Source organism: Cyclopterus lumpus, chromosome 13 (assembly GCF_009769545.1).
Source record: "Cyclopterus lumpus isolate fCycLum1 chromosome 13, fCycLum1.pri, whole genome shotgun sequence".
NCBI lineage: Eukaryota > Metazoa > Chordata > Actinopteri > Perciformes > Cyclopteridae > Cyclopterus > Cyclopterus lumpus.
Window position 1 is genome coordinate 17,414,951 of NC_046978.1, and position 18,252 is coordinate 17,433,202.

The 18,252-nt window shown below is 46.0% G+C and overlaps 5 protein-coding genes across 5 annotated transcripts; 1 reads left to right on the forward strand and 4 right to left on the reverse strand.

Annotated features, from left to right (window-relative positions):
* Positions 1-1,038: 1,038 nt before the first annotated feature.
* cbln18 (cerebellin 18) lies at positions 1,039-3,217 on the reverse strand. Its single transcript, XM_034548882.1, has 7 exons — positions 3,177-3,217; positions 2,332-2,431; positions 2,020-2,199; positions 1,738-1,896; positions 1,537-1,625; positions 1,374-1,454; positions 1,039-1,249 (listed from the first exon to the last, which is right to left on the reverse strand). The coding sequence occupies exons 2-7, from the start codon at positions 2,429-2,431 to the stop codon at positions 1,112-1,114; spliced, it is 747 nt and encodes a 248-aa protein (XP_034404773.1). The 5' UTR covers positions 3,177-3,217; the 3' UTR covers positions 1,039-1,111.
* A 2,721-nt stretch (positions 3,218-5,938) lies between these two features.
* Positions 5,939-6,870, reverse strand: LOC117741820 (complement C1q-like protein 4). The gene is made up of 4 exons (XM_034549048.1): positions 6,864-6,870; positions 6,688-6,783; positions 6,466-6,606; positions 5,939-6,372 (listed from the first exon to the last, which is right to left on the reverse strand). Exons 1-4 carry the CDS (start codon positions 6,868-6,870, stop codon positions 5,939-5,941), a joined length of 678 nt encoding a protein of 225 aa, XP_034404939.1.
* Positions 6,871-8,028: 1,158 nt separating this feature from the next.
* Positions 8,029-9,497, reverse strand: LOC117741821 (complement C1q-like protein 4). The gene is made up of 3 exons (XM_034549049.1): positions 9,491-9,497; positions 8,584-8,724; positions 8,029-8,498 (listed from the first exon to the last, which is right to left on the reverse strand). The coding sequence occupies exons 1-3, from the start codon at positions 9,495-9,497 to the stop codon at positions 8,029-8,031; spliced, it is 618 nt and encodes a 205-aa protein (XP_034404940.1).
* A 619-nt stretch (positions 9,498-10,116) lies between these two features.
* On the reverse strand, positions 10,117-14,240 carry ftr86 (finTRIM family, member 86). Its single transcript, XM_034548276.1, has 11 exons — positions 13,190-14,240; positions 12,761-12,856; positions 12,424-12,657; positions 12,149-12,311; positions 11,965-12,054; positions 11,820-11,870; positions 11,708-11,746; positions 11,566-11,607; positions 11,406-11,471; positions 11,108-11,310; positions 10,117-10,950 (listed from the first exon to the last, which is right to left on the reverse strand). Exons 1-11 carry the CDS (start codon positions 13,697-13,699, stop codon positions 10,615-10,617), a joined length of 1,830 nt encoding a protein of 609 aa, XP_034404167.1. The 5' UTR covers positions 13,700-14,240; the 3' UTR covers positions 10,117-10,614.
* Positions 14,227-18,190, forward strand: nudt8 (nudix (nucleoside diphosphate linked moiety X)-type motif 8). Its single transcript, XM_034548278.1, has 5 exons — positions 14,227-14,331; positions 15,010-15,852; positions 15,933-16,065; positions 16,719-16,796; positions 17,298-18,190. Exons 2-5 carry the CDS (start codon positions 15,011-15,013, stop codon positions 17,481-17,483), a joined length of 1,239 nt encoding a protein of 412 aa, XP_034404169.1. The 5' UTR covers positions 14,227-14,331; position 15,010; the 3' UTR covers positions 17,484-18,190.
* Positions 18,191-18,252: the final 62 nt, after the last annotated feature.

Sequence of the window (18,252 nt, forward strand, 5' to 3'; positions counted from 1 at the left end):
TCCCAGTAAAACGTTTTTCCAGTGTACCTTTTCCCAGTCAGCCAACAGCCCTTCGGCTCTCCTGGGATCGTAGATAACGGAGGGTGGAAAACAATTCAAAATGAATTTTCGCATTATTGTGAAAAGCCCCCAAATACCCCACCCCCCCACCCCCCCCCCACCACAATATTGCACATCCAGCAATTTTGAGCAGTGTTGTATATATGAAAAAAGCGCTTTATTGTTATCATGAAAGCATTACTGTTATTGATGTCATGCATACTTCCTTAAGCCCTCTGATCCTCTGCAGACATCCAGTGAGTGAACGCTTCATCTCTCAGGTTTTGGGAAACAGTGAACCTGCTTCTCTCTCTCTCTCGAAAGGTTACGCAACACACCTCCCAGCTCATCTTAAACCTCGCCCGGCTGGAGCTGCGTAATTAACGGACAGGTATCGATTATCTCGTCTCAACTCGAGAAGGCAAATAGGCCGTTATATTTAACCAAAAGTGTGCACCATTCCTTTAAAGCAGCATCGGGCCGGCGGCTTCCTGCTTCATAGGAGTCCAGGAATGACCGGTATGTGTAAAGAGCTCCGTGTGCAGCTCCTTACGTCACCTATTTATTCAACTGAAGGAATTTACAGGCCTCACTGTGGCTCATATTAATTTGTAATAAGCTTCCATTAAAGGCACTTGTTTACAGTGTTGTGCTCAGGTCAGACTCCAGCACCGTTTATGATCCAAGATCATATCCATATGCCTCTGACTGCTATTTCCATGAATGGTCTATGTGTATGTCAATGTGTGTGTGTGTGGCAAGCTGAAATACACACCATATATTAAAGTCACATCACCTGTCAAATTAACTTTTTATTATCTCCAAATAAAAAGAAAACGATGTCACACGCATGCTCGTATGTTCAAATATATCACAACTTTCTGTTTATATACTATGCAAAAATAAAAAGAGTGTGAATCCAAATGCGAGGGGTCACTGGTGGTGGTGGTGGGGGTGGGGGGGGGGGGGGGGGGGGGGGGGCAAAGAGCTCTACTTTGTTTTCATGAATCAGCAGTTGAGGGAGGATTTGTTTTTTATTAATATTGTTTTAAGGGTCCGGGAGTCTGCAGGTTTAATACCCGTGCTCGTCCGCGATGGGGTACAGCATGTAGCCGGTGAAGATGTTGTACTGCAGGTGTTTGCAGAGCTTCCTCCCGGATATCAGCTCAACGTAGACCTGATCGCCTCGCTGCAGCTTCAGCACCACCACCTGAAAGAGTAGACAGCGATGTCGTGTTTCGTGGAGCCATTAAAGGACCGACTCAAATGTGACCGTCGGGGGATCCCTCGGCTCGGGAACTTCGCTCTCGTTTTTTTTCTTCCTCGTTTCTTACTTGATTGGCGTTGTCTTCAAAGTCCTCCCGGTTGTTCTCCCACGCGCTGACCGCCACCACTCTGTTCTTCATCAGCAGGACCTGCAGAAACACGAGAAAAAACACACACAATCAACCTGCCGGTAATGTGTTTGGAGATTAATTGCGACGCCGATCTGGTTACTTTATAGTAGAGGAGCTCTTTCTCCCCCACATATGAGTAGACGGTGAAGGAGAAGACGAAAACACCGGAGCAAGGAGCCGTGAAGACACCTGGAGAGGGAGGGGAGGAGTTAGTGGCACTTGAAATGGTCAAAGCTTTCATCAAATGTGCGTGTGTGTGTGTGTGTGTGTGTGTGTGTGTGTGTGTGTGTGTGTTTCCTACCCAATGAAGGGTTATATGCATTGCCATCGTTAAGACTGACGATGGAGTAGGGGATCGGCACATTGGTATTGAAAGGACCAAAGCAAGGCAGAGAGGCTCCAAATATTCTGTTGCTATTACTTGGATCCATGGTGGCTTTGAAGGCAATGTGGCTGTAATCTGAGATTAGGAGAGAGAGAGAGAGAGAGAGAGAGATTTATTGCACTTTTCTTGTGTGCATCGCTGCCGTGCGTTGGTCCAAATCGGTGTGTGTGTGTGTGTGTGTGTGTGCACCGCGCTCACCTGTGAGCATTTCCGCTTTGTATTTCAGTGACGTGACGTCGTGCCACAGGTTATGAATCCTCCCGAAGCAGTCGTCCTCCAACTCGAACATCTGATTGGCTGCACAGCAGCAGCCGCGCTGGTGCTGGAAGGCGCAGTTGCAGTCCCACTGGCCGCACGGCAGAGGCCCCTCCCACTCGACTGGGAGGAGGCGAGAGATGGGAAAAGTGAGAAGGGAGAGAGAGATGCATTGTTTTGGATCGCGATGCATTCGCGGCCCCCGATATATACGTGATCAGTGCTGGAGGAGAGGGATGGGAGGTGCTGGCTTACGTGCGGCCTTTGTCAGCAGCTCAATGGCGGTGGACTGGAACTGCCCGCGGCCGCAGAGGAACTGCCACCCCAACAGGAACAAAAGTGGTAATAGAACCATCTTGCGGGAAGAAGATAAATACTGATAGTTTTCAGTTTTCAGTCAGTGGGGTTAATGTAATGCAACTCAAACCAAAGCAAACACATGCAATCTCTCACAGTTTTCCGTTCGGGAAACGTGACCCCGAGTGGCAAGTTTTTTTTTTTTAGAAACGTGTACGATTGTAGAGTCTTTATCCACTTTTAGCCCAATTTAACTATAAATAACTTGAGAGCAGACATTTCCACTCCTAGAATTTAATGATCTGCAGGCCTCTGGTTCAACAGCATTTCACAGACGTGTAAAAGAAAACGTCTTAACGTGGGAATAATTCATTTAAAGGTCGATTGAATGTTTTAAAGTAGCCAAGAATCGATATGTACAGACGACGCTTGGCCTACAAATCTACAAATCAATGCTTATTTTGCTCTGAGTCATCTGCACAGCGGCTGTTAAAGAAATTAAAACTTCATCGTAAATCTCTTTAATTATTACACAGAAGAAATCATTGTTATAAAGGCAGAATAATCCAAAAGTAACAGGAAGTATAGATAACACAACCGACTGTAATTAGGTTGAAATCCACTGATTTGCTCTGAGGTATTTAATCTAACATTAAACTCATCACACTTCAAACCCAACCTGTTATTGCGGCACAAAATCATCGCTATACCCAATCATTAACGATTAATGATTGACAGCCCAGAGGGACCAATTTAGTTCACTTAGTCTTTTTTAAACGATATAATTTGAAACATGAACTTACTGTTGTTCGTTCCTCTCTCCCTCCTCGGTCTGAACCAGTACGTCAAGTTCTGGTGAGTTCGTCAAACTGAGAGTTTTATCTTCTTTATTGATGCGCTTCAGGTGATCCCCCCCCCCCCTAAAAGACGCCTCCTCACCTGTCGACACACACACACACAGAGCCAAACACTTTCCACTCCACAGAGAGGAACACACCGGTAATACCAATTCCCTTTGGTGTGACAGAAATCTTGTTTTGCCTTTCAGGACCCCTGTTGTTTGGGCGATAATACTCCTTATTAGGACAGAAGTGTCTGATTGCCGTCGTCCCAGAGGACGACCCCCGCTGAGAAATGTTGATATGCAGAGCTTTGTTGTCGAGATATAATGGACCACAGGCGCGGAGAGAAAAGAAGCCGATGGAAAACGCGTTATCGTCCCATCGATGGAGGCCGAGGTGCGAGAACAAAATACGGCGTCACCCAGTTCTCATGCTGGGAAAGAAGGAACGGAGTAGTGATACCGGTTGTTCCATATTACGGTGATTGGGACTGCTTTTTTAAAATGTATTTCTGCCCTTTATATAAGCTTTCTGCATGGCCACAAATAATAAAAACACACAATACACTTCTTTCATAGCCTGCTGAAGATGTTATCTATTCCATTTGAGGAGGAAATAAGGAGATATCAGGTATCATATTCCTGTTTACCTTTTTGTGTAAGCTGACCCTTCTTTGGGTTATTCTTATCATTGATTTACTAGACTAGTGTACATATATTTATTGCACATCATTAATACTTGCACGTTTTCCTCTGAATTAAGACTCCATGGTCTTTTCCGCTAAATGTTATTACTATAGGTTTAAAAAGCTGTTTATTAAAAGAGCCGTATTTAACATTCTGTACATTAATGTGGCAGCAAACAACTATAATCTTTAATAATATGTAGTAGAGTTGGCTATCTTAGCACGTTAGCACTGTTAGCACTATTAGTAGCGTTAGCTGTCGCCATGTTGAGAGCCGTTGAGAGGCAATCAAAAAGCTTACAATCTTATATTTTTCGCATATAAGGTGAAAAAAAAAAGAAAGCTTAAAGTAAAACATGTTGTCTAATTGGTGCCATTCTACTCTGCAATAGATTAATCAGGGTTTGTTCGGGATGGGTCAGGATGTCCAGGTTAAACTTACCACTTTTCCAATCCCCCCAAAACAACCTAGAATACTATAAAATAGATTTTAACCATTTTTTAAAATTATTTTGTTGCAGTTGTACACCACATTGAGGTTTCCATTAAGGTTTTTGGCACAATATTGAAGCTATGACAACGTTATGAAACCAGTTAAAATGTATGTCCTTCCCTTTATGCATTGCAGGGTCCACTTCCTTGTTTATTTATTTGTGTACAACTGCTCCAGCTGTCAATCATCTCTACTGGTTGTGTCACTATGCGTGCTCTTCCTTATAGACAACAGGTCGTTTCCTGTGTTGACTGATAACTTGTCTCCAGTGACGGTGCATTTTCTGGGGTTTTATTTCTTCTTTTATGACATGTGGGTGTGGAGTCCCACATCAACTGACCTGGTTCTTCACTAATCTTCTGGATGGAGACCAGGCTGTATCAGGTGGTTTATGTCTGCTCTGCACACATCTCTTTAAAACCCTGCAGTCCTTGAGAGATGATTACCTCAAACGGCTTGGGATGAAAAAAAGGGGGGGGGGGGGGGGCGTGTGCTATGCCTTAGATGATACTTCAAACCGGAGCTTCAAATTACTGCGTCATGTTGAAAATAACAGAGCGCTCGTGTTTCTGAGATCGTTCGATACGGAGGGGTGAACATGTGCCAAGAGATCGTCTTCCCGTGGCCTCGTCTTGCTGAGGAGCAGCAAGTTGAAGATTTCTTTTGTTTGAGCTTTTTATACAGTTTATTTCCTCATTGTTTAAAAGAGAAGAAAATCCGTGAAGATTCTGCCCTTGTGTGTGTGATGCAACCCTATTAAAAAAATTTGATTTTTAAAGCTCCTGTAGCCCGAGTTCGGCTGAGCAGCTAATGGACGGGACGGTGTGTTTAGCTAACGGATTCACACAAAGCCGTAACACGACACACAACACAGTATCACGGCAGTTCGTGAAATATTCACGAAACTTTCTGGTTTCCAAAATCTTATTTTGCTTAATTAAATAACTTTAAAAGTGTCATTCATAGATCTTTTGTATGTCACACCTCATTCACTTTGTTGTGTGCCTCATAATCTGATTATTGTGATCAATCCAACTACATTTTAACATACATATCTAATGGTAATATTTCTAAACGTCACCTGGCAGGTGATAGGGAATTCATTTGAATATCCCTTTATGTTGTTCTGTAAGCAAGGGTTACAGAAACTCTCAATAAATTCATTTAAATCTAATTATATAAGTGTTATCAACTCAAAGCCAAAGTGCACAATAAAATGGTTTCATTCAAAATGGTAAAACCATGGTGTATCAAGAATAGACAGCAAAGCAAGGGTTATATTTCAATACTTTTAATATTGTCATCAACTTCTTCCATCCTGCTTTGCTTAAGATGATTTTACAGGCGCGTGGGTTTGAAGGGAATTTCCTAAAATCATTACAAGGCATAATTTCAGCAACAAAACACACAAATTGCATAGCTTGAAGGGCTCCCCGGGCACCACGGAAATATTTCTTCTAGCAGACTCTTAACCTCGTTAGTACCTTGTTTTGTACTTTGTTGGGTACAAAAAACCACGACGACACTGCACTGTGCATCCCTAATTTATTCAGTGGGATAAAGAAGGAAGGCGCTGAACGTGTTGTAGTGGCTGCTGTCGTCACATAGGAAACTCCCGGCGGGCATCTTGGCGGCCACCGTGTCCCCCGCCGCCAGGTGGAGGGCCGCGACCACGGTGGCGCTGTCCTCTTGGTCCTGCTCGTTGTTCTCTCGGTTCCCCGCCACCATCTGGCCGTTAACCAGCAGATTGGCGCAGGCGGCCAAGAGGTTACCGGGGGAACCGGCGTCGCTGTAGACGGTGAGGGCCAGGCTGTAGACGCCAGAGTGCGGGACGGTGAAGACCCCGGTGTCCGCGCTGTAGCCGTCGCCCAGGTTGATGAAGACGTGCCGGTAGGTGATGAGCTCGTCGGAGGCGAAGGGGCCGAAGCAGATCAGATTGTTGTTATCGGTTAGAGCGACGGAAAAGGCGGTGCGGCTGGCTGGAGACATGCAAACAAAGATCTCATTATTACAAAGAAAAGTCTTCTTTTAAAGATCGCTTTTCTTTTTCATAACTGCTTCGTGTAACCCACCTTCAATTTTGTCCAGACTGTGCTTCGTTTGTGCGTACTCGTTCTCCAACGTGTTCAACGTGGCGTTGAAGTACGTCGTCAGCCTGTCCATCTCTTTCCACATCAGGCAGCACCCGCAGGAGCCCTGGTCCGCCAGACACTCTGAACACCAGCGCACACAAACACACATGAACACACCCAACAAATGCAGACACACTGATTACGCGACACACAATTCCTCACCCCTGCCCGGTTTGGCGTCTGTAGGCGGTGGGTCCTGGCCAGGGTCATTCCACTGAAATGGAAGGACCGCATGCAGCAGGCAGATCAGCACAATAGCTAAAGGAGGGGGAGAAAAAAAAGAAGGTATTGTTGTATACGTGAACCATTGCTACCTGTGTGAATGAATGAAGTCTCACCTCTCATGTTGACGGCTTCAGAAGGATGGAAGGTGTGATAGACTGATCGGTAGAGGAAGGTATATCCTTTTTTTGTATATCTCAGCGCCCCTCCCTTGTTATTACGTTTTATTCATCCTCTCCTATCGTCGCCCCTCCTTGTTTTTGTTGTTCTTCTTTTTTTATTATTATAGTCCGTCCCATTTTCCTTTATAACTGAATAACTGAGGATGTTTTATCGTCATCACCAAGTGCTCCTATTTAAAAAAAAAATAAAAATCACACACATACCCTCCAGGTATCACCTACAACGTCGAGAGAGATCAGTCATTCTTTTTGTAGAGCTGCGTGATATATTCTATATGCTGTGCTGGCTAATTGTATCCCAACATGTAGAAAACCACTACATAATTTAAATAGCTATAATTATTGTCTAAGGCAGCTGCACTGTTTTTCTGTACAGATGCATTACTTCATCTAACGTTATGTATTGGCAGAAGAGGAAGAAGAAGAATTAATAATCTGTGGGTAGCAGATCAAAGAGACTGCTGTATTAAAGGTATAATATATGAATATATAGATGTGTTATAGATCACATCTCATTCCTGCCTGACACAATGTAACGAAATAAGACCCTCAAAACAAATATTTGTCATATTTAAGTTACATTTGGACTATAGTGTATATAATAAATACTTTAACAATATATGTATGTCATCTGGATGACATTTATATACATCCTCGGTTCCTATGATTGAGGGTGTTCAAAAGTGTAACCTCAATAAAATGTTTCATTACGTGGTTGAAAATGATTTCAACCCTAAAATACATTCATTCTATGTTATTTAGTTGTATCAACCAGTACGCAGTATCTTAACTATCATTATTTTGTATTTTTGTAAAGACTAATGTAGGCATCTGCAGAAATTGAAACAAATGGACTCAATAGTTTGTTTAACAGTCGTGTTTATTTCACCGGTCAGTTTCAGAAACATTGATTTTCATTCATATTTCTAGCACAATTAACATCACATCATTTCAGCGGCGTTTGAGATCAACGGCTGTTACAATAGAAAAATACACACAAGGCCATATATTCCATATATAAAATCAGATGAAGATTAATCAAAATAATCAAAATCAGTGTAATCTAACAGACCCGTCGGACTTGGGACGGAGCCCGGAGCTACACGTTGAGAACTTCGCAGGGATACAGCAGGAAGCCCGTGAAAGTGTTGAAGTAGCTCCTGTCATCGCACACGAGGTATCCTTCGGGCAGGCTGACGGCCACCGCGTCCCCGGCCTTCAGCTTCACCGCCACGACGACGGTGGCGCTGTCCTCGCGGTCCGGGCTGTCGGCCTCCTGCAGCGACGCCACCACCTGGCCGTTCACCAGCAGATTGGCGGCGGTGCCCCCCGTGGTGGTGGTGGCGGCGGCGGCGGCCCCGCCGGCGGGAGAACCGTTGGAGTAGGCGGTGACGGCGAGGCTGTAGACGCCGGAGCGCGGGGCGGTGAAGGTACCGGTGTCCGCGCTGTAGCCGTCGCCCAGGTTGAGGAAGACGTGCCGGTACGGGATGAGCTCGGCGGCGGCGAACGGGCCGAAGCAGCCGTAGTTTTCGCTGTGGTTGAGAGCGACGGAGAAGGCGCTGCGGCTGGCTGCAAATGCAGAGAGGAAGAAGGAGTTCAAAAATACATTTTTTTCCCCCATGAACTGTCGACCCCCCCGGTCGCCGTTTCTCACCTCTCATGTCGTTGAGGGCCGTCTTCGACTTCGTCAGCTTCTCGCTCAACTCCTCGACGGTCATGTTGAAGAACGACTCCATCCTCTGCATCTTCTTCTGCATCAGACAGCAGCCACACGAGGCCTGATCCACAAGACACACTGCGTGCACACGCACACACACACACGGCAGATGAGAGTACATGCAGATTCGCTGACTATGTATCGACAGAAGGGACGGACGTAATATTTCGTGACCGATCTCTCACCATAGGGTTGTGTTTGTGGGCTCGAGGAGGCAGAACCGCTTGAGGAGGCTGAACCCTCCCAATCAAACTGACTCTCACCAAAAGCTCCACGCAGCAGAAACAACAACACGATAGCTGGCGGAGGGGGGAAGAGCAAAGGCACACAAAACCAGCAAGACCTGGATCAGCCAACTCTGAACCACTTCTGTTGAGGCGGAAGCTTCCATGAAAGACCGTCCATTATGCAAGTTGAGCAATTCTCCTTCAATACACTACTTCATCCCCCCAAATTGTTTTGTTAATACTTTGCTGTTACTACTATTTATTTTCAATCTTAACATACACGCTTGAACCTTGGTATTTAACCAAAGCATGGTGAAGGAGTTGGTGACGAATCAGCACCTCGAGGCGTGATGTTTCTAAACCCCCCTGGTGCTGCTACTGGAGTCCAACCATCACACCTGAATATGCTGCTACTGGAGTCCAACCATCACACCTGAATATTCTGCTACTGGAGTCCAACCATCACACCTGAATATGCTGCTACTGGAGTCCAACCATCACACCTGAATATTCTGCTACTGGAGTCCAACCATCACACCTGAATATTCTGCTACTGGAGTCCAACCATCACACCTGAATATTCTGCCACTGGAGATGCAACTCATTGCTAGTCTCACCTCTCATGTCGACGCTGGTAAATGACGACGAAGGATTCAGAAGGATGGAAGGTGTGTCGACTGATCGTGAGACTAAAGTCGTGGGTATATATTTTTTCTGAGAGCCCCTCCCTCGTTACCTTTCTTTATTAATTCCTCCTCTTTTGGCATCGCCCCTCCTTGTTTGTTTTTTTATTGTCTGCCCTATTTGACACACACACACACACACACACACACACACACACACACACACACACACACACACCCTGCAGGGCGTTGTTGTAAATGCCACCCGGGTATATCAACTATCACCTGAGATGAAGTCTGTACTGAATGTGGAGTTCAGTTTTCTCATCAGCAGCCAAACATTATGGTTCATGGTGCTGCTGCATTGATTAAATTATGCAATTTTTTTACACCTGTATTTATAACTCACTTGATTTATTCCCTCAGTAAGACATTGTAAACATGAGTTTATGCTCTCAGTCGCTTGTGTCAAGTCTTCTTCAACAGAGTATGTTCATTTAGTAAATTATGGTCCACAAATCAAAAGGTGACCTCACGGTGACGGTGTCCATAAGAGCACTCTTTTGACTCTTCACACACACTGCAGGTTATTAAATTATATTTTGGTAGCTGTGCCGAGAGAAAGGAATGGGTGGACAAAAGACCAACGGAGGTCAAATAGTTGTTTGCAAATCCATGTGGGACTAGTGAAGATACGACAGATAACTTAAGAATGCAAGAGAAGCTTAAAGCATCCAGGTCACCGAAGTGTGGGGATCCAATTTAAAATCACTCACTTTAGTGACACAGGACGCAATCTGTGTTGGTCTATATCGACCACTATCACTCTAATACTGAGGGCTACTCAAGCATCGACGATGCTTTAACTTAATCTTCATCTCACATGTTTAAAAGAATGTAAAAGATGTATATATGAAATGTGCGTCCTTGCTCTTTTATTCGCTGACAAAGATATTTTCGAGAAAAATGTACTTCAGATCAATAAAATGGTGCAAAAAGAATAACATGAAAACCAGAGCACATTTACTTCCTTATTAAAAAGTGTCACACTGCTTCCAACCTGAACAAGCAGGTTGCATACAAAAATAGAAGGAAATAGCCGCACTATCATATGCAACTCAGTCCAATTGGCAAACAGTCACTGTAGAACTGCCCCCTGGCCAGAACCTGAACCCTGGGAACAGCGGGCCGGTGAACTGGCTCTGGTGCTGGTGGATGAGATCCGCCTGGTTCCGGGCGATGCGGTAAAAAGCCAGGATCCCCGCGTGCTGGTCCAGATAGACGCCGATCCGCCGGGCCTTCGGCGAGCCCAGGAGCTTCTCCTTGCCGTCGTGCCAGAAGGAGAAGCCGGTCGCGGACCAGTACAAGCTCCAAGACTGAGCGTTGTGGCCCAGGCGGCTGCCGTCGTCGGAACCTTTGCGCTCCATCTCCTTGTAGGCCACGCCGACGGTGATCTGCACGGTGGAGAGGACACTGGCTTAGGAAAGGAAGCATATCCAGGGTGGTGCTCAGCCTGCTAACATGTTGATGATCTTTTGTTTCTGCTTGATAAATAAATCCGATATTGTATTGTAAGCGTGACACCACCCATTTCCCCGCTGATGGATCTACCTTCTTGCCAGTCCACTCCACCTCCCAGTAGTACGGGCTCCCGGCCAGGGCCTCTTTGCAGAGAACCTGTCTCCAGAAGTGGAAGCGCTCGGCATGGTCCGGTAGGTTCAGGTTCTCAGGCCGCATCGTGGCCTTCCGCCCGCCGTCTGACAGCTGCACGTGGCGATACGCCGTCTTGGCGTCCATGGTGGGTTCGAAGCGGACTGGGAGGGAGAGGATGCATTTCAGTGAAGAACGTGCTCCTCCCCGAAAGGCTTCGACATTGTGTGCTTTATTCTGTTGGATATGATGGACTCACATTTCAGCATTTCCTCTCTCGTCTTCGGCACCAGGTTGACGTGTTCCACTGTGGTTACAGGAGGTGCTTAGAGGGGAAGAAATATATAATTGTATATTTCAAAAACCGTCTTCACTTCTGCAAGGGGAAGTAGTAGATTGATATACAAATCTGTATTTACTTTGTGGTTGACGAGGAGGGAGGGGCGGAGGTGGCACTGAAGCTTCATGTTCAGAGAGATGAAGGGGAAAGAAAAGAGCACGTAAACCAAATGGGATCTCGACTCCCGTCACCATTCATGTACTGCGTCAGGCTTTTCTTACCTTGAAGGTGTGCGGGGCGTCTTGTAGAATCCTCGTGCCCTGAATAAATGAAGCAGAAACATTAACTCGGGGTCCATTTGTTCCCAGGAGCCTCAGAGCTACGGAGACTCACCTCGAGGTCGCGGAGGTAGCAAAGGCAGTTGGGCTCTCGTCATCGCGCACACTGCAGGAAAGAGAGGATGAGTTGTTAGGAACACAGACTGAGCTGAAGGAGTCCCTTTCCATAAGAGTCCAAGCTGATTTTTAAGTTACCGTACATGCGTTTGGTGTGGCGGCCTGATCGCTGTCGTTAGATGCTGCTGCTGCTGCTGCACCACCGGGCGTTGAAGCCCAAGGATCAGGATTCACTACAGAGAAAAGAAAAGCTTTAACTGTCTGGAGAAAGGGAGGAGGAGAAGAGAGGCGAGGAGGAGGAGAAGGGAAGAGGAGACGATATCTGACCTAATGTGGCGATCTTGGCCAGGCTGGTGTTGCAGAGCTCCTGCATTGACTCTTGCAGCTCTTTCATGGCTGAGCGGACGGAGGCCACCACCGCTTCCTCCTGACTCAGTATGGAATCTTCTGCGGCGCCCGACGGACCCGGCGGCTCCGTGATGGCGAAATTCTTCAAAACGAACGACACCAAGGACAGATCCCATTTTATTGACTGGTGTAATTATTTATCTATCCTCTGAAATTAAAAAGAAAAATCCCATCTCCGGCAACACAAACTTTACTTTCAAGAAGCAGATGTCGTCCTGCATGTCGGCCAGCCGGCTCAGCTCCTCGCTCTTCCAGCGCAGCGGGGCCACCTCCTGCTCCAGCCTGTTGACCTGACCCTCGACCCGGCTGCCAAGGGAGGTCTCGTGGTTGCCGAGGACCTCGGCGACCCGGATGCCGGTTAGATTCACGTTCCTGACAAGCTCCGAGAACACGTCTGTGCCCTCTTGCATCAGGGCCTGCACCAAGGCCTGGGAGCATATGGAGAGGAGGAGGAGGAGGAGAATGTCAATGTGTGTGTCTGTGGAACAAGCAAAAGGTTTCTACAGCAAAACAATCATGACTGTTGCAAACCTTGTGTTGGCGAGCCACATGTGGGAGCTCCACAAGCCTCTTTTCAGTCACCTGGATTCTCTTCTGTACGTCCACCTGCATCTGAGCCAGCTCTTTCTAGACACACACATATTATCACCCTACGCTTAGGATGGATACAGGTATAGAAAAGACCACACACACAGACACACAAACACACTGCAGGACAGTAATGGACCTAGCTTGTGCTTTGTGTTGAGACATTTGTGATGTTGCAGAAACATATTTTCACATGGAAGAAGAGGAAGAACCTTTCCACACAGGAATGTGCAGAAAAAACTCATTTAACAAGTACTTCAAGTTTAGCTACATTTTGGAAATGTTACACAACAACAGTCTTTTATTCACCCACAACGACTAAAGAGCACTCATACTATCCCCGTGGTAACATTTGCCCTGTCCGTGACATACCTGTCTCTCCTTCCTCTCTTCCTGCGGTTGCAGCACGCGATGTCCCACGTGTCCATGCTGGCAACACACCTCGCAGACACACTCTTTGTCCTCGCAGCAAAACAGGTCCAGGGGTCGGTTGTGTTGAGGGCAGGTCCTGGGGCCCGCCGCGGTAAGCTGAGGGTACATGCTGCCCGGTCGCGTCCCTCTGGCTGGTAGGACCTCCAGGTAGATAGGGATGGACGGCAGGGTGGAGGAGACAGCCGTGGAGGAGCTTTGCTTGAGGCTGTTGGTTCTCAGTTTCTCTATACAGTCCGCGAGCATGGTGCTCTTGGCCAGGGGGGGTCGAGGGTTGAAGACCTGCCTGCACTGGGGGCAGCTGTACTGACCCTTAGTGTCTCTCTTGTCCCAGTGGCTGCGGATACAAGCCAGGCAGTACGAATGTCCACAGGGTAGCGTGGCCGGGTCCTTAAGGGTGTCCAGGCAGATCGAGCAGACAATAGTCTCCTCTTCAGACCAGGCTGAGGCCATATTGGTGCCGGGGTGGAACGCAGAAAGGATGAGCTGGATTTCTTGGGAGGTCAAACCTGGACGAACGGACGACCACTAAGGTTCCCTTGGAGTCTGTTAAGTTAAAGGAAATGCTGCCAAAGATGGCGAGGCTGAAATGCCAGTTCACATGAAACTCGTGCTGCTTTAAAAAAAACAAGGCAGGCTGGACTCAGGGTGGAGCTGGTAAAACAGGTGCGGTGAGTAGTCTCTTGCGCTGATGTCATCGGTGCCTCCCCGGTATGTCAAATGATAAATAACATGCATTACTGTATTGGCAACTTCACGTCACTATGAGAATTAACCTTTGACCAACATTGATATCATATAATGTTAAAAGAGCCACACAGGGATGTGATGTTAGGAAATTAAAACTACTTGTGTTGTATAAGTCAAGGCCTGGTTAACATGCAGACTGTTTTTTTCACCCGACTAGTGGTGCAGTAAAGTAATGCAAACAGTCCCTTTAACCCTGCATTCACTCGCAGTAAATACAAGCTGAAAGAGCAGTACTGACGCGCATCAAGCATGCGCACCGCTGCGCATGCGCCATATTGACCAGTGGCAGCCGGCTAGCCTGGCGAGAGGCCAACGGCGTTTATTAAACTTTCAAGGTGAGTGTTTTCTCGGTTTCTAATGACGTTTTAACTTCCCAATGCGGGGTCACCGGCGTGTATTCTGACTGGGCTTTGACCGCGTTTAAAGTGTAGCTTTGGGATACATCGACATAGCTTAGTTTTTTAAGAGGTTTTAGCGAGCTAAGTTAGCCTCGACGTCTGCTTTTAGAGGCCGGAGGAGATATTTAACGGTTACGACAACCACAACATCTTCGTGGTGGTTTACGCTGGCAGCGGAGGAGCCAATAAAACCCGCCTCTTTAACGTCAATGTGTTTTATTTGTTTCTATACACTGTTGACGTAGCTTTCACAACTCGGCTAAGCTAGGTTAGCTAGCTAACTAGCCGCTGTAGCTGGTTAGCGGAAGTTTGTGCTCCGACAAACTTCAGGACGACGAACAGCTGCGTGGGTTCGAGATGAAATAAGCTTCGGGCACATGTGGAGGCTGAAGCTTTTGACCTCAGCAGCTCTCGTGCTAACACGTTCACTCAGACGTTACGTAGCTTAAACGTCACTCCTCCTCTGCAGGTGGAGCCATATGGCATGTATGCATCACCTGAGCCCATATTTAATACACCAGTCACGTGCTGGTGCAAGTAGCTCATGAAGCAAAATAAGCTTCGGTGGCTGATGCATTTAATACTGTCTTTGTGTGTTTCTGGTTCTTTTTCCAGGATGTTTAGGGGCCCACAGGTCCTGATTAGGTATTGTCCCCTAAGGCCATTACTGCTATTGAGAGAGTGCCACCTCTCTGGTTTCTCTGAGCACACTGCTGCTGGATGGCAGGGTGCTCGAGATGCGAAGAGAAGGAGAGATGATGGGATCCCGGGAAGTAAGGTGGGGTCGCCGTCCACGGAGGCAGTAGCGCGGTCGACACGGCTGTCTTTATTTAACTTGAACTGTGACAATCCAAAGCAGGGAGATGCTTTTTTTCAAAACCTCCGGTCCAAAGCCATTTCATTCAGCTATCAACAACTCCCTCGGGTTCCTGCCTCCGCAAACCCCAAATCTGTGAGCACTTACCAAGACTGTTTAATCAACACAACTTGCCTTCAACCCTGGAGAAGGCCTCAGGACATTTGCCAACCTTCGCACAGCACCACCTATAAGACTCAGTGTAACCTTCTCCAAAGCAGTTCATATTGCAGACAGCACTCTGTTAGATCTTTCAGCTCGTCGACACGCGCGCCATGGATCTTGAACCACTTTCCCAGTAGAGGACAACCCTCCGTCGTCGCTCCTCAAAAACCCAGAGCGGTTCATCAGGCCGCCCCTCAAAAGGCCGATGTCTGGAGGGGCTGCCTTTCCCTGACGAATGAAAACAGGTGTCGACAGAGCCTGGGGCCCAACTTGAAGCTGTACGACGCCGGGGAGAAGGGGGCAAATCGGAGCCAGGGAAAGAACCAGGGGAGATGGGCGTCAGTCCTGGTCTCTCTGTGCTCTAATCAGGGGGAGCCGGCATTTCTTTTCACCCTGCGCTCCAGCACTTTGAAGGGCCGCCACAAGGGAGATGTCAGGTAGGTGGCAGGCTAGAAACCGCATTGTTCTCAATCTCCAGTGTAATCGCGTCTCCGTCGTCATTTCCAGTCGTTTGTAGCTTTGCAGGAGGAAAGAGCGATCCAGTGGATAGCGATGTGGTGGCCACGGCGTTGAGGGAAGCCAGGGAGGAGCTGGGCGTTTCTGTGGCAACCGAGCAGGTCTGGGGCACCTTGAAGCCCTTGAGAGACATGGCGAGTACAAGTGTTGTTTAATGTATTTAAGATTCAAATCACACTATAGATTTAGAGTGTCATGATATAATTATTACTGTTATGGGCATTGGTGCACCACTGATTGCTCAATTATTTAATACGCTTTGAAAAGGGGTTGTAAAGTCCTAAATAGGGTTGCAGCTAATATGTATTTTAATTACAGATTTTAATCTGGAAACTATTTTTTGGGGATTAATCATTCACTCGATCAATATAATGATGTAAAGTATTTTATAAAATAATGAAATAATGTATTTTATAAAATAATAATCACATATATTTAAAGAGCTCAATGTCTCATCGTCAAATTGCTTGTTTCGTTTGACCAGCAGTCCAAAACTCCGAAATATTTCATTTTTAATGAGAGTTAATTTTCACACTAACTTGTTTATTTTTCTTTTTTCTGGCAATTGACTACTCGATCAAGCGATACAGCCTTAAATTTAGCCTGAGACAGACTCTTTATGCCCACTACTATACAGACTGCTTTGTAAGGCCATAGATTAATCTATCTTGATAATAGAAAAACAAACCGTTCATGGTTTTGTGTCACTAATCATTATTTTAATACATTTTGGATGCAGAATCTTTGTCTGGTTGTGACGCTGTTTGTGTCTTTCGTCTCTCGTCAGTCGGGGATGATGATCGCTCCCGTCCTGGCTAACCTCGGCCCCATAGAGGAGCTGTCCTTCAAACCGAACCCCGGAGAGGTAAAGCCGTCCTACTTTTTAGCACTTTTTATATTTTATTTCTGCTTGTGTAAGTGATTGGAGAGTTTGTTTTTTGAACATGGTGGAGATGATAAAGTTACGGAGAGGAACTTTTTTAAAACTGGTTATAATACTGATGCCTTTTTATAGAGCATCAGCGAGAAGATGATCTATTTCTATATAGTTTTTTTTCTTAATGCTTGCATTCGATGCCACCGGGGTCAGATTCTATATCAGATACAAATCATCATTATTCAGACCCTGCTGCAGTGAAATGAGAGGTTTCCTGAAGGGGCTCTGGTCCTCGGGAACACTACCACCTCCGTCCACAGGGACCGCCAAAATCAACACAAATTGAAAGTTCCTTGTAGTAGCTCTAAACTAGCAAACGAATGAATAGACAAGTAAACAAATAACTTTAAAAAAACAAATCCCACCTCTCTTTTGGTTAGTTTAAATCTAAATCCAAAGTTTTAAACCGTTCTCCCGTTTCTGTTCCAGGTCGAGGAGATTTTCACCTTGTCCCTGTCCCACCTGTGCGACCCTCAGAACCGCGGCTACACACACTTCCGCACCGGCGACAAGTACGGCTACACTGTGCCAGTGTTTCGTAACGGGAAGCATCGCGTGTGGGGTCTGACGGCCATCGCCCTGGACCATACCCTGAAACTCATTGTCCCTGATTGAGCAGCTGAACCTACTGTTTTTGTTTTTACGGTTCATAGTACACTTAGACCGATCATGTGACTCGAAGTATTGATCGACAGGTTTTGTGTAGCAAATGCCAGGAATGTGAAATATTTTCTTTTATAAAAAGGTCTATTTCTTTCCAGTCAGGCGAAATATATATTTTTTTCTTCCTTCTCCTCTACTTGTGCACTTTCTGAGCTTTTGGGTGTATAAGAATGAGCGTGTGTATAAAGGTGGTGGCCAGCTTTGATGATGTCACTCACAAAGAACAGTTGTTAAAAGCACAAATATGACGTAACAACATCAAAAAGTGGCGATACTTTTTTTTTTTACACCCCATTCATTATTACCTGAACATTTATCCGTATTTCTCTATATTAGGAACGCCTTTGAATTTCAAATGTTCAAAATCCTTTTTTTAATTCAGCTGGAAATCTCCTGTACCAGCAGTTACCAAATAAATAGATATTAACAAGCTCAATCGGGATATAACTTTATTACCGTGAGGTTTTTTTTTTTCCAATGAGAGTTGTTTTTATTACATTCTTTTTATTTTGTAGGTGAAGTGCAGAGATCATGGTTTCCAGTGTGAGTCGGCTCACGTACGTTTTTTTTTTTTCTCACACTGGATCAAGTCCTGACTTAAAAAACACTGAAAGGAAAGAAGGTTGGTGAACAGAGCAATAAAGATTGTTTTAAAGGTATTCTCACCTGTATTGTTAATTATTTCTTATGTGAAAGGTAATAAATAGTGCAAATTGAAATT

Bases quoted from the DNA above. Each gene is read 5' to 3' on its own strand.
- cbln18 (XM_034548882.1), bottom strand. From the start codon at position 2,431: ATGGTTCTATTACCACTTTTGTTCCTGTTGGGGTGGCAGTTCCTCTGC. The intron at 1,897-2,019 runs GTGAGCGCGGTG...TCCTAATCTCAG, and splicing joins CAAAGCGGAAATGCTCACAG to ATTACAGCCACATTGCCTTC. The intron at 1,626-1,737 runs GTAGGAAACACA...CTCCCTCTCCAG, and splicing joins TGCATATAACCCTTCATTGG to GTGTCTTCACGGCTCCTTGC.
- LOC117741820 (XM_034549048.1), bottom strand. The intron at 6,607-6,687 runs GTGAGGAATTGT...GCTGGTGTTCAG, and splicing joins AGACGCCAAACCGGGCAGGG to AGTGTCTGGCGGACCAGGGC. The intron at 6,373-6,465 runs GTGGGTTACACG...GCATGTCTCCAG, and splicing joins CAGTCTGGACAAAATTGAAG to CCAGCCGCACCGCCTTTTCC.
- LOC117741821 (XM_034549049.1), bottom strand. The intron at 8,499-8,583 runs GTGAGAAACGGC...CTGCATTTGCAG, and splicing joins GGCCCTCAACGACATGAGAG to CCAGCCGCAGCGCCTTCTCC.
- ftr86 (XM_034548276.1), bottom strand. From the start codon at position 13,699: ATGGCCTCAGCCTGGTCTGAAGAGGAGACTATTGTCTGCTCGATCTGC. The intron at 12,055-12,148 runs GTCAGATATCGT...TTTTCTCTGTAG, and splicing joins GGCCAAGATCGCCACATTAG to TGAATCCTGATCCTTGGGCT. The intron at 11,311-11,405 runs GTGAGTCCATCA...TCTCCCTCCCAG, and splicing joins GAGAGAGGAAATGCTGAAAT to TCCGCTTCGAACCCACCATG.
- nudt8 (XM_034548278.1), top strand. From the start codon at position 15,011: ATGTTTAGGGGCCCACAGGTCCTGATTAGGTATTGTCCCCTAAGGCCA. The intron at 15,853-15,932 runs GTAGGTGGCAGG...AGTCGTTTGTAG, and splicing joins CGCCACAAGGGAGATGTCAG to CTTTGCAGGAGGAAAGAGCG. The intron at 16,797-17,297 runs GTAAAGCCGTCC...TTTCTGTTCCAG, and splicing joins TCAAACCGAACCCCGGAGAG to GTCGAGGAGATTTTCACCTT.